Below are 14,534 nucleotides of genomic sequence, written 5' to 3'. Positions count from 1 at the left end.
CTGTTCCATCTGCATTATCCTTCGGACTTTCAGTCTGTGATTCCTCTTGTTGGAGTTCCTCTGGTTTTCCTTGATTTACAACAAACAAAAATATAACGACTTGAAATGGATGCGTGTAAATACATATGGTAAATTGTAAAACACAATGTTTAGAATATTGTATCTTTTAAGTCCCAAGAGTATTTTTCTGGAATAAACCTAAAGCTGAAAACCTGCTTACACTAGAAATCCTCTGAAACAAATGTTCACATATCAATATAACTGCAAAAAGCTAAGTAACTTTGTAAATATTACTTATCCTGTACTGATCCTGAGTTACATCCTGTATTATACTCCAGAGCTGCACTCACTATTCTGCTGGTGGAGTCACTGTGTACATACATTACATTACTTATCCTGTACTGATCGTGAGTCACACACTGACTCCAGAGCTGCATTCACAGATCTGTTGATTGTTATAGGAAACCGACAAACTTGTTACAGACACACCCCAAAACCTTCCCCTCTATTAAGCAGTGGAACAGTTTTACTGCTGTAGAAAATATTAGAGCCTCGTGAGACCAGTGTTTGATGTAAAAGGGACTACACTACCTAAAATGCAAATCGTCAAAACAAGCTTTGTGCAGGGGTTGAGTCACCAGGGAATGCTGGGAGATTCCAGCTCTGAAGCCTCTGTAATTGTGAGAGCAGCTCTGAAGCTTAACACAGGCTGTAACTCAGCATCAGTACAATATAAGTAAAGCAATAAAGTATTTATAAAGTTATTATTCTTTTTATGTACACCAATTGTGCATGTGAAAGGTAAATGTAACCAGGTTAAATAAAATGGTTAGCAACTTGAGCGAACTAAAAATGTTATCACAATCATTAATGCACAAAGATTGACTTATGTTTCCAAACAAAGGAGGGAGACTTGATCGCAATGTACCGTCTGGTTGTTGTTTCTCCATTTCTCTACGGATCTGCTCTCTGATGGTCAGCTCATCGTTCTTCCGTAGGTTCAACGCAGATTTAGAACTTGTGGTCCATGCTTCATATGCTAGCTGGAGACAATCACATATAATATCTTAATATTTTATTTTTTATTACAAAGAAATTAGAGAACAGAATTGTCATTATTTATTCTAGAACATTAATATTTTCTAAATCATTGTCTAATAGGAAATATTAACCATGGGCAGCACCAGGAGGCCAATCATGTAGGACAGGGGCTAGTGTTATACTGCGAGTATAGAAAGAGTAAGGTCTAAGCAATGTGTACCAGTGAAAGCTTCTTTTTATCAGAGCCTGGGACATATTGGTGGGACCCAAATTATTTACCTGAAATGCGGTCTTCTTTTTAGGGGGCTCCTCTTCCCTTTTTTCTTCTCGGGTTTCTTCCTCTTCATCTTCGCTGTCTGTATCAAATAGGCTATAGCTTCCACTACGAACCACTGAAAAATACAAATCGTCCATTAAAGGGGTTATCCCACCAAATCAAAATATCCCTATCTACAGGATAGGTGAGAAGTGTTTGATTGCTGGGGTTCCCACTGTTGGGACCCCCATCGATCAGGGGAACGGGGTTCCCGAGTTCCCTGAACGAACGAAGTGACAGTCGCGCAAGTGCACTGCCGCGCCATTAATTCTCTATGGGACTGTTGGAGAAAGCCGAGCACCTCACTTGGCTATTTCCGGCAGTCCCATAAAAAAAGAATAGAGCGGCAGCGCGCATGCGTGACCTGGCGTTTCATTCATACAGGGGACTCGGGACCCCTGTTCTCATGATTGATGGGGGAGCTTTCTCATCTTCATTGATATAGAACAGTGAAAAATATAAGAGTGAGATGGTGAAACTTATTTCTGCAATCTCAGCGAATCCATTGCTTCTTTTTTTAGATAAGTTTATGAATACATATATGAAGAAAGCAATGGAGTTTCACTTCTGAATTAACAAGAGGAAGATGTGGGAATTGAGAGGTGACCTTGACAGGTCGGTGGTGTCCTCTTTTCAACCGCAAGTATTATGTAAGAGGGAGAGATGAACTAATGTTACACTGCCAAAAAGAGTTGTGTGCAAAAATATTCCAATGTTAAGGCCCTTTTACACTGGGCGATTATCGGGCATTTTATCGTTCATATAACGCTCGTTGATGATAATTGCCCGATGTACACAGGGCAGCGATCAGCAGATGATCGAGCAAACGCCCGATTCTCTGCTGGTCGTATCGTTTCTAAAAAGTAAAATATTATCGTTGTTGGCAGCGCATCTCCCGGTGTAAACAGAGAGACGTGCTGCCGACATGATAATAATGTATGGGGACGAGTGATCGGTGTAACGACCGCTCGTCCCCATACTAGCTCTGAGTGACAGGAGCAAACGAGTGCTGATCAACGAGCTGTCTCGTTGATCGGCGCTCGTTGCACCGGCCAAAATTAGCAGGTGGAATAGGACCCACCCTTCAAAATAAACAAATCCATGTTCCTTACTTGTTGTGTGAGTCACCCACGGCTGCCACCATTTCTTTTTGCCATCTTTGTCGTTTTTCTCACCGTCATCTGTAATTACATACATGCAGAGAACACACATCACAAGGACTATTGGTAATATCTTTAAAAAAAAATACAGTTTGCACAGATGTTGTATTAAGGCCCATTTGCGCAGTTCAATTTGGTCCAAATATAACCTGACCAGATGCAGAGAATTTCCTTTTTTAGCTGTGATGGTAACAGTACAATTGTTTCCACTGTAGCAAAACAATCATTTACGTGCTACAAAAGTAGCATGAATTATTGCATATAACATACACAGTGATGACCAATAAGCCACAGATTTACTAGGTAGATTTCCTTTTCCCATTTCACACAATAGTGTTAAGGTTAATTATAAAGTGAACTGTTCTTTTTTTTGGGGGACGGGGGGGGGGTTAGTGTGTTTAAAACCCTCCAAAAAACAAATGACTACAGCTTAATCTTATTATTACTAACAATCATTAGATTATTTCCTATTTCAGACTCTGTTTTTACCTGTGTCCTTTGATGCTTCAGATGTATCCTCTTCACCACCGCTATCCTTCCGTGTTTTCTCGTCATCTGTTGCCTTCTGCTTAGATTTGATTTGCTCCATCCTGCCGGATTATACGAGATACACAAATGAAGTTTATGAACGACACAAGTCCACTCATTACGTACTGGCAGAGATGTGTGCATGTAGCCTGTATGTGGTGGCACATGGAGTCCCTACAGATTCATATTACAAGCCGTGTGCTGCTGTATGATGCCTCCACAATGCTTTTAGGGAAGAAAACCTCCGCAATGTAGCATCTGATAGAAAATGGTGCAGATTCTCACCGAATCCGTGAAGAAAAACCTCTCTGCCTCCGTGTAAAATAGCCCATAAAATACTATAAGCATGGGCTGTGTTTTATTCCAGTAGGAGCTATCATACACTTCAAATAATGACACGTGTTGTTGAAATGGATGTAAGCCATTCAGCACTCTAAATATCAACACTTTAATAATCATTTAGATCATTCTATATAATTACATAGTCACAAATGCATAAGTACGGCAAACATTGGAGGCTAGAAAAGCCATGGTGGACACTTAAGGCCCTTTTACACTGGCCAATTATCGGGCAAAAGATCGTTCATATAACGCTTGTTGCCGATAATTGTCCTGTGTAAACAGGGCAGCGATCGGCAGATGAACGAGCAAACGCTGGATCATCTGCTGATTGTATTGTTCTAAAAAAGTGAAATGTTGTCGGCAGCGCATCTCCTTGTGTAAACAGCGAGACACGCTGCCGACATGATAATAATGTGTGGACACGCGATCGGAGTAACGACCGCTCAATCCCTTCCATAGATCTGTATGAAAGGAGCAAACAAGCGCCGATCAACGAGCTGTCTCATTGATCGTCGCTCGATTACACGAGCCGTGTTTCGCCCACCATCTAGACGACCATGATTTACATGTCAGCTCTAGCAGAATAATCATATCACACATTAGTTAGCACATACTGTTTTTTCATTGCCTGGCCACATTTTTTCTCCTCTTCTAGACGTACGGCCACTACTTTCTTCATTTTTTCTTCAAACAGCTCAGCTCCTCTAGGTGTTTTGACAAAGAGAAACAGACAAAAATAATAATAAAAAAAAGCTTCCATTGGTTGCTACTGACATTTCACAGTACATGACTTGTAGTTAGTATGGGCAGTAGACAAGCAATCTGCACTCAGTTCTGATTCCATCCCAGTCACAGGTAGGCTTTTCTTCACCCAGACCAAGATCCAGTTCGCTAACCTAGTCCTGTATCGAAATATCCTGGTCAATGCAAAGCGGCTTTTTAGCACCTTCCTGGCAGCCAGCACCTTGATCACATGCCTAGCCAGACGCCCCCAAACTACATCCCTGTCCAACCTCTGTATTGCCATTTATTTATAGTATCGGACAACTTTAAATTAACCAAAGACAATGACACTATCTGTAGAAAACACAAATCTCTCGCTTAGCTGAACGTTTGTGGGTTAGAGATGTCGGACCTATCAGCAGATCGGCTGTGTGGCCTCAATCTAAGAAAGGAATTCTACAATTTGACTACCTCCACTGTGTTTTGAAGTACAATTAAAACATTAAAGGTCTTATTACACCAGCCAATTTTGGCCGATGCAACGAGACAGCTCATTTTCTCCTGTCACAAGGAGCTGTGGATGGGGATGAGCGCTCGTTTCTCCGATCGCTCATCCCCATACATTATTATCATGTCGGCAGCGCGTCTCTTTGTTTACACTGGGAGATGTGCTGCCAACAACGATAAAATTTCAGGTTTTTAAAACGATACAATCAGCTGATGAATGAGCATTTGCTGGTTCATCTGCTGATCGCTGCCCTTTTTACACAGGTCAATGATCGGGAACGAGCGTTATATGAACACTCAAGTGCCTGATAATCGCCCAGTTTAGAAGGACCTTTAGTCAACATATGGAGGTAAATTAAAACCATGTGACAGAGAAGTCATACCTTGAAGCCAGGAGTTTAGAAGCCTTCAGATCTGCTACCACATAGAGGAAGTAATAGCTGGAGAACACACGACGATGGATCAAAAGGAATGTAAAACAGATTGCATCCCAAACAACTCCGGCTTCATTTTCTGGCAGTTCACATGACTCATCAGATGGGATATCTGTAAGACAAGGTGTTAATGATGAAGTTTCACAAAGGATTCAATAAAGTACCACATTTGTCGAAGAACTCAAACTTACTCAGGTCGTATCCTTTGATCGTGCAGAACATACTAAATGTCTGGATGAGCCAACAGTTATTCTTCATCAGTTTATCCAGATAGGCACATGCCCCAACCTGGAAAAATAAATTAAAAAAACGTCATGAACTGTTTGGTTCTTCATTTTCCATTGATGTAATTCATATCTTGAACCAATAGTCAGAAATGTATAAACGCGGATGTTTAATTGTTAATCAAACCAACAACTAAACTACACAGGGATGCGGATGGGTTTTCAGAATAGGTTGTGTTACCTTTAAATTGGAAACGCCAACATCCATTTTTGAATACTTACTGAAAGAAGGTTTTTCATGGTGATTACGAAAGCTGTGTAGGTAATGAGATAGTCCCACAACTTCAGAATATGACGGACTGGTTTTAACAGAAGGCTCCCGCCAAACAGCATGAAATGGAAACAGGCCATCAGGTATACCATACACAGTATATTTATGCGGGTCGTACCAGTGATAAAAATCAAACACAGCACAAACCAGAAGTGGTAACTGAAAACCACCACCTTAGCCATATCCAGATAGGACCTGCATAGAATACAGCAAACATATGTGATGTTAGTGACGTTTGCGCTTTGTTGTAGAAGAAACGTACAGGTCAATACTCCACAAATGTGACTAAATTGTAATAAAGCTGCTCCATTATTCTACAGCATGTATCATACAACACTAAAACGCTACATCTGTAATTCCCTCCACACATGGTAAATAGAAAATAAGCCCCGATGTGGGAACCCCAAATTGCATGAAACTAAGACCTCTATTCTGGATTAGGAGTCTTCTGCTGCAAGGAAAAGAGTCAATGGCAAAGCTATTCACATATCTTCTAAAATATCTCTATTGCTGACCTATAAATTTAGTTATTTGACAGTCCCAAGAATCTGTGACATGAGACAATTCTTTATTTTAGGTGCCACCTGTCTGACGCTTATATGAAACTGGCCTTAATGGCATACAGGCGGATTTCTGCATCCATATTACGGATACAAATCCCAGACCGACCGCAGGTCTGTTAACCTGAACTATCAACTGTGATGCTGTTCGTTCGGGATAACAGACCCGCGGTCAGGCCGGGATTTGCGTCTGTATTACAGGCCTATTACGCTCATGTGAAACTGGCCTAACAATGGATAATACATTTTAGATGCAAAAACAACTGAAAATGGAGCTTTTAGAAGCCACGTATGCCGGTCAGTATTCACCTGCAGTGGAGGAAGTTGGGTACAGGGCTATACTGGCTCAAATCTCCTGGATCCAAATCTTTACTAATCTCAATGTTATCACCAGCTAGCATTCGCACACAAGCCAAGTTCTCATCCTCAAATACCTGCCACTGCAGAGAAGCAAGGAGCAGCAGCATGGCATCATCTGGACAAGAATGAAGAAGAGCATGTTATACAATATAAATCCAGATGCAATATGCAATCTATATAAAAGTTTAATAACTGTATAAATACTATTATATTATTTTTAGCATTGATCCTGCGTTACAACATGTCTATAGTTAATTCTCATCCAAAATTGTGCAAGTGTATAAGATCATATTTTCCATACTATTCTGCTGGTGCAGTGATGATCTGCATTCTGTGAGGTGTAGTCTTTGTACAGTAATATAATAAAGGAAAACGAACTCTCCTGGAGTGCAGGGCAGCACAAGTCACTGGATTATTGGACCACAGGTGAGTTGGCAGTAACAGCCAGAAAAACTGTAAATGCATTTCCGGATCTATAATCCACACTATATCTCATGGTCATTTAGAGCTCTACAATACACACTATACCACATGGTCATTTAGAGCTCTACAATACACGCTATACCACATGGTCATTTCTGGCTCTATAATACACACTATACCTCATGGTAATTTAGGGCTCTATAATACACACCATACCTCATGGTCATGTCAGGCTCTATAATACACACTATACCTGAGGGTCATTTCTCGGGTCTATAATACAAACTATATCTCAGGGTCATTTAGGGCTCTATAATACACACTATACCTCAGGGTAATTTCCAGCTCTATAATACACACTTTACGTCATGGTCATTAAGGGCTCTATAATATACATAATTTCCCGCTCTATACACACTATACCTCATGTTCAATTAGGGCTCTATAATACACACTATACCTGAGGGTCATTTCTGGCTCTATAATACACGCTATACCTCATGGTCATTTAGGGCTCTATAATACACACTATACCTCATGGTCATTTAGGGCTCTATAATACACACTGTACCTCATGGTCATTTAGGGCTCTAGAATGCACAGTATATCTCAGGGTCATTTAGGACCCTATAATACACACTATACCTCATGGTCATTTAGGGCTCTATAATACACGCTATACCTCATGGTCATTTAGGGCTCTATAATACACACTATACCTCATGGTAATTTAGGGCTCTATAATACACACTATACCTCAGGGTAATTTCCAGCTCTATAATACACACTTTACGTCATGGTCATTAAGGGCTCTATAATATACATAATTTCCCGCTCTATACACACTATACCTCATGTTCAATTAGGGCTCTATAATACACACTATACCTGAGGGTCATTTCTGGCTCTATAATACACGCTATACCTCATGGTCATTTAGGGCTCTATAATACACACTATACCTCATGGTCATTTAGGGCTCTATAATACACACTGTACCTCATGGTCATTTAGGGCTCTAGAATGCACAGTATATCTCAGGGTCATTTAGGACCCTATAATACACACTATACCTCATGGTCATTTAGGGCTCTATAATACACGCTATACCTCATGGTCATTTAGGGCTCTATAATACACACTATACCTCATGGTAATTTAGGGCTCTATAATACACACTATACCTCATGGTCAATTAGGGCTCTATATTACACACTATACCTCAGGGTCATTTCTGTATCTGTAATACACACTATACCTCATGGTAATTTAGGGCTCTATAATACACACTATACCTCATGGTAATTTAGGGCTCTATAATACACACTATACCTCATGGTAATTTAGGCCTCTATAATACACAGTATACCTCATGGTAATTTAGGGCTCTATAATACACACTATACCTCAGGGTCATTTCGGTATCTACAATACACGCTATACCTCATGTTCATTTAGGGCTCTATAATAAACACTATACCTCATTGTCATTTAGGGCTCTACAATAAATACTATACCTCATTGTCATTTAGGGCTCTATAATACAAACTTCACCTTAGGGTCGTTTCCGGCTCTACATTATACACTATACCTCAGGCTAATTTCTGGCTCTATAATACACCCTATACCTCAGGGTAATTTCTGGTTCTATAATACACACTGTACCTCATGTTCATTTATGGCTCTATAATACACACTATACCTCATGGTCATTAAGGGCTCTATAATATACATAATTTCCGGCTCTATAATACACATTATACCTGAGGGTCATTTCTGGCTCTATAATACACACTATACCTCATGGTCATTTAGGGCTCTATAATACACACGATACCTCAGGGTCATTTAGGGCTCTATAATATACACTATACCTCATGGTCATTTAGGGCTCTATAATACACGCTATACCTCATGGTCTTTTAGGGCTCTATAATACACACCATACCTCATAATCATTTAGGGCTCTATAATACACACTATACTTCATGGTCCTAAAGGGCTCTATAGTACACACTATACCTCATGGTCATTTGAGGCTCTATAATACACACTATACCTCATGGACATTTAGGCCTCTATAATAAACACTATACCCCAAGGTCATTTAGAGCTCTATAATACACACTATACTTCAGGGTAATTTCCGGCTCCATAATACACACTATACCTCAGGGTAATTTCTGGCTCTATAATACACTCTGTACCTCATGGTCATTTATTGCTCTATAATACAGACTATACGTCATTGTCATTAAGGGCTCTATAATATACAGAATTTCCCGCTTTATAATACAAACTATACCTCACTGTCATTTAGGGCTCTATAATACACACCATAGCTCAGGGTAATTTCTGGCACTATAATACACACTATACCTCATGGTCATTTAGGGCTCTATAATAAACACTATACCTCAAGATCATTCAGGGCTCTATAATACACACTATACTTCAGGGTAATTTCCGGCTCTATAATACACACTGTACCTCATGGTCATTTATGGCTCTATCATACAGACTATACGTCATTGTCATTAAGGGCTTTATAATATACATAATTTCCGGTTCTATAATACACATTATACCTCAGGGTAATTTAGGGCTCCTTAATACACATTATACCTCATCATCATTCAGGGTCATTTCTGTATCTATAATACACACTACCCCAGGGCCATTTACGGCTCTATATACACACTATACCTCATTGTCATTTAGGGCTCTATAATACACACTATACCTCAGGGTCATTTCCGGCTCTATAATACACACTATACCTCATGGTTATTTAGGGCTCTATAATACACACTATACCTCATGGTCATTCAGGGCTCTATAATACACACTATACCTCATGGTTATTTAGGGCTCTATAATACACACTATACCTCATGGTTATTTAGGGCTCTATAATACACACTATACCTCATGGTCATTTCCGGCTCTATAATACACAATATACGTCAGTGTCATTTAGGGTTCTATAATACAAACTAAACCTCAGGGTCATTTAGGGCTCTATGATACACACTATACCTCAGGGTCATTTATGGCTCTATAATATACACTATACCTCAGAGTCATTAAGGGCTCTATAATACACACTAAACCTCAGGGTCATTTCCGGCTCCATAATCCACACTATACCTCATGGTCATTTAGGGCAATATAATACACACTATACCTCATGGTCATTCAGGGCTCTATAATACACACTATACCTCAGGGTCATTTAGGTCTCTGGGGAAAATGTTTGAGGGGCTATTGAGGGACTATATACAGGATTATGTGACAATAAATAGCATTATAAGTGACAGCCAGCACGGTTTTACTAAGGACAGAAGTTGTCAAACTAACCTAATCTGTTTTTATGAAGAGGTGAGCAGAAGTCTAGACAGAGGGGCCGCTGTGGATTTAGTGTTTTTGGACTTTGCAAAGGCATTTGACACTGTCCCCCATAGACGCCTAATGGGTAAATTAAGGACTATAGGTTTAGAAAATATAGTTTGTAATTGGATTGAGAATTGGCTCAAGGACCGTATCCAGAGAGTTGTGGTCAATGATTCCTTCTCTGAATGGTCACCGGTTATAAGTGGTGTACCCCAGGGTTCAGTGCTGGGACCACTATTATTCAACTTATTTATTAATGATATAAAGGAAGGGATTAATAGCACTATTTCTATTTTTGCAGATGACACCAAGCTATGTAATATAGTTCAGACTATGGAAGATGTTCATGAATTACAGGCAGATTTAAACAAACTAAGTGTTTGGGCGTCCACTTGGCAAATGAAGTTTAATGTAGATAAATGTAAAGTTATGCATCTGGGTACCAACAACCTGCATGCATCATATGTCCTAGGGGGCGCTACACTGGCGGATTCACTTGTTGAGAAGGATCTGGGTGTACTTGTAAATCATAAACTCAATAACAGCATGCAGTGTCAATCAGCTGCTTCAAAGGCCAGCAGGATATTGTCGTGTATTAAAAGAGGCATGGACTCGCGGGACAGGGATGTAATAATGCCACTTTACAAAGCATTAGTGAGGCCTCATCTAGAATATGCAGTTCAGTTCTGGGCTCCAGTTCATAGAAAGGATGCCCTGGAGTTGGAAAAAATACAAAGAAGAGCAACGAAGCTAATAAGGGGCATGGAGAATTTAAGTTATGAGGAAAGATAGAAAGAATTAAACCTATTTAGCCTTGAAAAAAGACGACTAAGGGGGGACATGATTAACTTATATAAATATATTAATGGCACATACAAAAAATATGGTGATATCCTGTTCCTTGTAAAACCCGCTCAAAAAACAAGGGGGCACTCCCTCCGTCTGGAGAAAAAAAGGTTCAAGCTGCAGAGGCGACAAGGCTTCTTTACAGTAAGAACGGTGAATTTATGGAATAGCCTACCGCAGGAGCTGGTCACAGCAGGGACAGTAGATGGCTTTAAAAAAGGGTTAGATAATTTCCTAGAACAAAAAAATATTAGCTCCTATGTGTAGAAATTTTTCCTTCCCTTTTCCCTTCCCTTGGTTGAACTTGATTGACATGTGTCTTTTTTCAGCCGTACTAACTATGTAACTATGTAACTATGTAATACACAATATACCTCATGGTCATTTCCGGCTCTACAATACACTATACCTGAGGGTCATTTCTCGGGTCTATAATACAAACTATATCTCAGGGTCATTTAGGGCTCTATAATACACACTATACCTCAGGGTAATTTCCAGCTCTATAATACACACTTTACGTCATGGTCATTAAGGGCTCTATAATATACATAATTTCCCGCTCTATAATACACACTATACCTCATGTTCAATTAGGGCTCTATAATACACACTATACCTGAGGGTAATTTCTGGCTCTATAATACACGCTATACCTCATGGTAATTTAGGGCTCTATAATACACACTACACCGTATGGTCATTTAGGGCTCTATAATACACACTATACCTCATGGTCATTTACGGCTCTATAATGCACAGTATACCATTGGGTCATTTAGGGCTCTATAATACACACTATACCTCATGGTCAATTAGGGCTCTATAATACACACTATACCTCAGGGTCATTTATGGCTCTGAAATACACACTATACCTCATGGTCATTTAGGGCTCTATAATACACACTATACCTCAAGGTCATTTAGGGCTCTATAATACACACTATACTTCAGCGTAATTTCCGGCTCTATAATACACACTATACCTCTGGGTAATTTCTGGCTCTATAATACACACTGTACCCCATGGTCATTTATGGATCTATAATACTCACTATACCTCATGGTCATTTAGGGGTTTTTAATTAACTCTATACCTCAGCGTTATTTACGGCTCTATAATACACACTACCCCAGGGCCATTTATGGCTCTATAATATACACTATACCTCATTGTCATTTAGGGCTCTATAATACACTATACGTCATGGTCACTTAGGGCACTATAATACACCCTATACCTCAGGGTCATTTCCGGCTCTATAATACACACTATACCTCAGGGTCATTTAGGGCAATATAATACACACTATACCTCATGGTAATTTAGGGCTCTATAATACACACTATACCTCATGGTCAATTAGGGCTCTATATTACACACTATACCTCATGGTCATTTAGGGCTCTATAATACACACTATACCTCAGGGTCATTTATGGCTCTGAAATACACACTATACCTCAGGGTAATTTCCGACTCTATAATACACACTAATACCTCAGGGTAATTTCTGGCTCTATAAAACAAACTATACCTTACGGTCATTTAGGGCTCTATAATACACACTATACCTTAGGGTCATTTAGGGCTCTATAATACACACTATACCTCAGGGTCAATTAGGGCTCTATAATACAAACTAAACCTCAGGGTCATTTCCGACTCTATAATACACACTATACCTCATGGTCATTTCCGGCTCTATAATCCACACTATACCTCATAGTCATTTAGGGCAATATAATACACACTATACCTCAGGGTCATTTAGGTCTTTATAATACACTATAGCTCATGGTTATTTAGGGCTCTATAATACACACTATACCTCAGGGTTATTTAGGGTTCTATAATACAAACTAAAGCTCAGGGTAATTTTCGGCTTTATAATACATACTATACCTCATGTTTATTTAGGGTTCTATAATAAAAACTAAACCTCAGGGTCATTTAGGGCTCTATAATATACACTATACCTCATGATCATTTAGGGCTCTATAATATACACCATACCTCATGATAATTTAGGGCTCTATAATACACACTATACCTCATGGTCATTTAGGGCTCTATAATACACACTATACCTCATGGTCATTTAGGGCTCTATAATACACACTGTACCTCATGGTCATTTAAGGCTCTATAATACAGACTAAACGTCATGGTCATTAAGGGCTCTATAATATACATAATTTCCGGTTCTATAATATACACTATACCTCAGGGTAATTTAGGGCTCCATAATACACATTATACCTCATCATCAATTAGGGCTCTATAATACACACTATACCTCATGGTCATTTAGGGCTCTATAATACACACTATACCTCAGGGTCATTTCGGTATCTACAATACACGCTATACCTCATGGTCATTTCGGGCTCTATAATACACACTATACCTGATGGTCATTTCCGGCTCTATAATACACACTATACCTCATGGTCATTCAGGGCTCTATAATACACACTATACCTCAGGGTCATTTCCGGCTCTATAATACACCCTATACCTCAGGGTCATTCAGGGCTCTATAATACACACTATACCTCAGGGTCATGTAGGTCTCTATAATACACAATATACCTCATGGTCATTTAGGGCTCTATAATAAACACTATACCTCATTGTCATTTAGGGCTCTATAATATACACTATACCTCAGGGTAATTTCTGGCTCTATAATACACATTATACCTCAGGGTAATTCCTGACTCTATAATACATACTGTACCTCATGGTCATTTATGGCTCTATAATACACACTATACCCCATGGTCATTAAGAGCTCTATAATATACATAATATCCGGCTCTATAATACACACTATACCTGAGGGTCATTTCTGGCTCTATAATACACACTATACCTCATGGTCAGTTAGGGCTCTATAATACACACTATACCCCATGGTCATTTAGGGCTCTATAATACACACTATACCTCTTGGTCATTTCGGGCTCTATAATACACACTATACCTGATGGTCATTTCTGGCTCTATAATACAAACTATATCCCAGGGTCATTTAGGGCTTTATAATACACGCTATACCTCATGGTAATTTCCTGCTCTATAATCCACACTATACCTCACTGTCATTTAGGGCTCTATAATACACACTATACCTGAGGGTCATTTCTGGCTCTATAATACACGCTATACCTCATGGTAATTTAGGGCTCTATAATACACACTACACCTTATGGTAATTTAGGGCTCTATAATACACACTATACCACTTGGTCATTTAGGGCTCTATAATACACACTGTACCTCAAGGTCATTTAGGGCTCTATATTACACACTATACCTCATGGTCATTTAGGGCTC

At 39.4% G+C, this 14,534-nt stretch overlaps 1 protein-coding gene and 1 long non-coding RNA gene across 11 annotated transcripts in view; one reads left to right on the top strand and one right to left on the bottom strand.

Annotated features, from left to right (window-relative positions):
• The window catches only part of LOC142666731 (uncharacterized), a 31,572-nt gene extending 26,241 nt beyond the window's left edge, over positions 1-5,331 (top strand). The window contains exons 2-3 of the long non-coding RNA XR_012851724.1: positions 1,879-1,972; positions 4,882-5,331. This is a non-coding gene — a long non-coding RNA (uncharacterized LOC142666731). The remainder of the gene's footprint in view (positions 1-1,878; positions 1,973-4,881) is intronic.
• The window catches only part of LOC142666727 (piezo-type mechanosensitive ion channel component 2-like), a 224,171-nt gene that overhangs the window by 27,104 nt on the left and 182,533 nt on the right, over positions 1-14,534 (bottom strand). For all 10 annotated transcript variants that reach the window (XM_075846886.1, XM_075846883.1, XM_075846882.1 and 7 more), the window contains 10 exons: positions 6,476-6,641; positions 5,558-5,801; positions 5,243-5,339; positions 5,001-5,163; positions 4,002-4,091; positions 3,007-3,107; positions 2,470-2,538; positions 1,321-1,433; positions 929-1,043; positions 1-69 (listed from right to left, as the gene is read on the bottom strand). In XM_075846886.1, the coding sequence (XP_075703001.1) occupies positions 1-69; positions 929-1,043; positions 1,321-1,433; positions 2,470-2,538; positions 3,007-3,107; positions 4,002-4,091; positions 5,001-5,163; positions 5,243-5,339; positions 5,558-5,801; positions 6,476-6,641 (1,227 nt within the window). The remainder of the gene's footprint in view (positions 70-928; positions 1,044-1,320; positions 1,434-2,469; positions 2,539-3,006; positions 3,108-4,001; positions 4,092-5,000; positions 5,164-5,242; positions 5,340-5,557; positions 5,802-6,475; positions 6,642-14,534) is intronic.

The sequence above is a fragment of the Rhinoderma darwinii genome, chromosome 13, assembly GCF_050947455.1.
Source record: "Rhinoderma darwinii isolate aRhiDar2 chromosome 13, aRhiDar2.hap1, whole genome shotgun sequence".
In the NCBI taxonomy this organism is placed as follows: Eukaryota; Metazoa; Chordata; class Amphibia; order Anura; family Rhinodermatidae; genus Rhinoderma; species Rhinoderma darwinii.
This window is presented reverse-complemented; position numbering and strand designations above follow the sequence as displayed.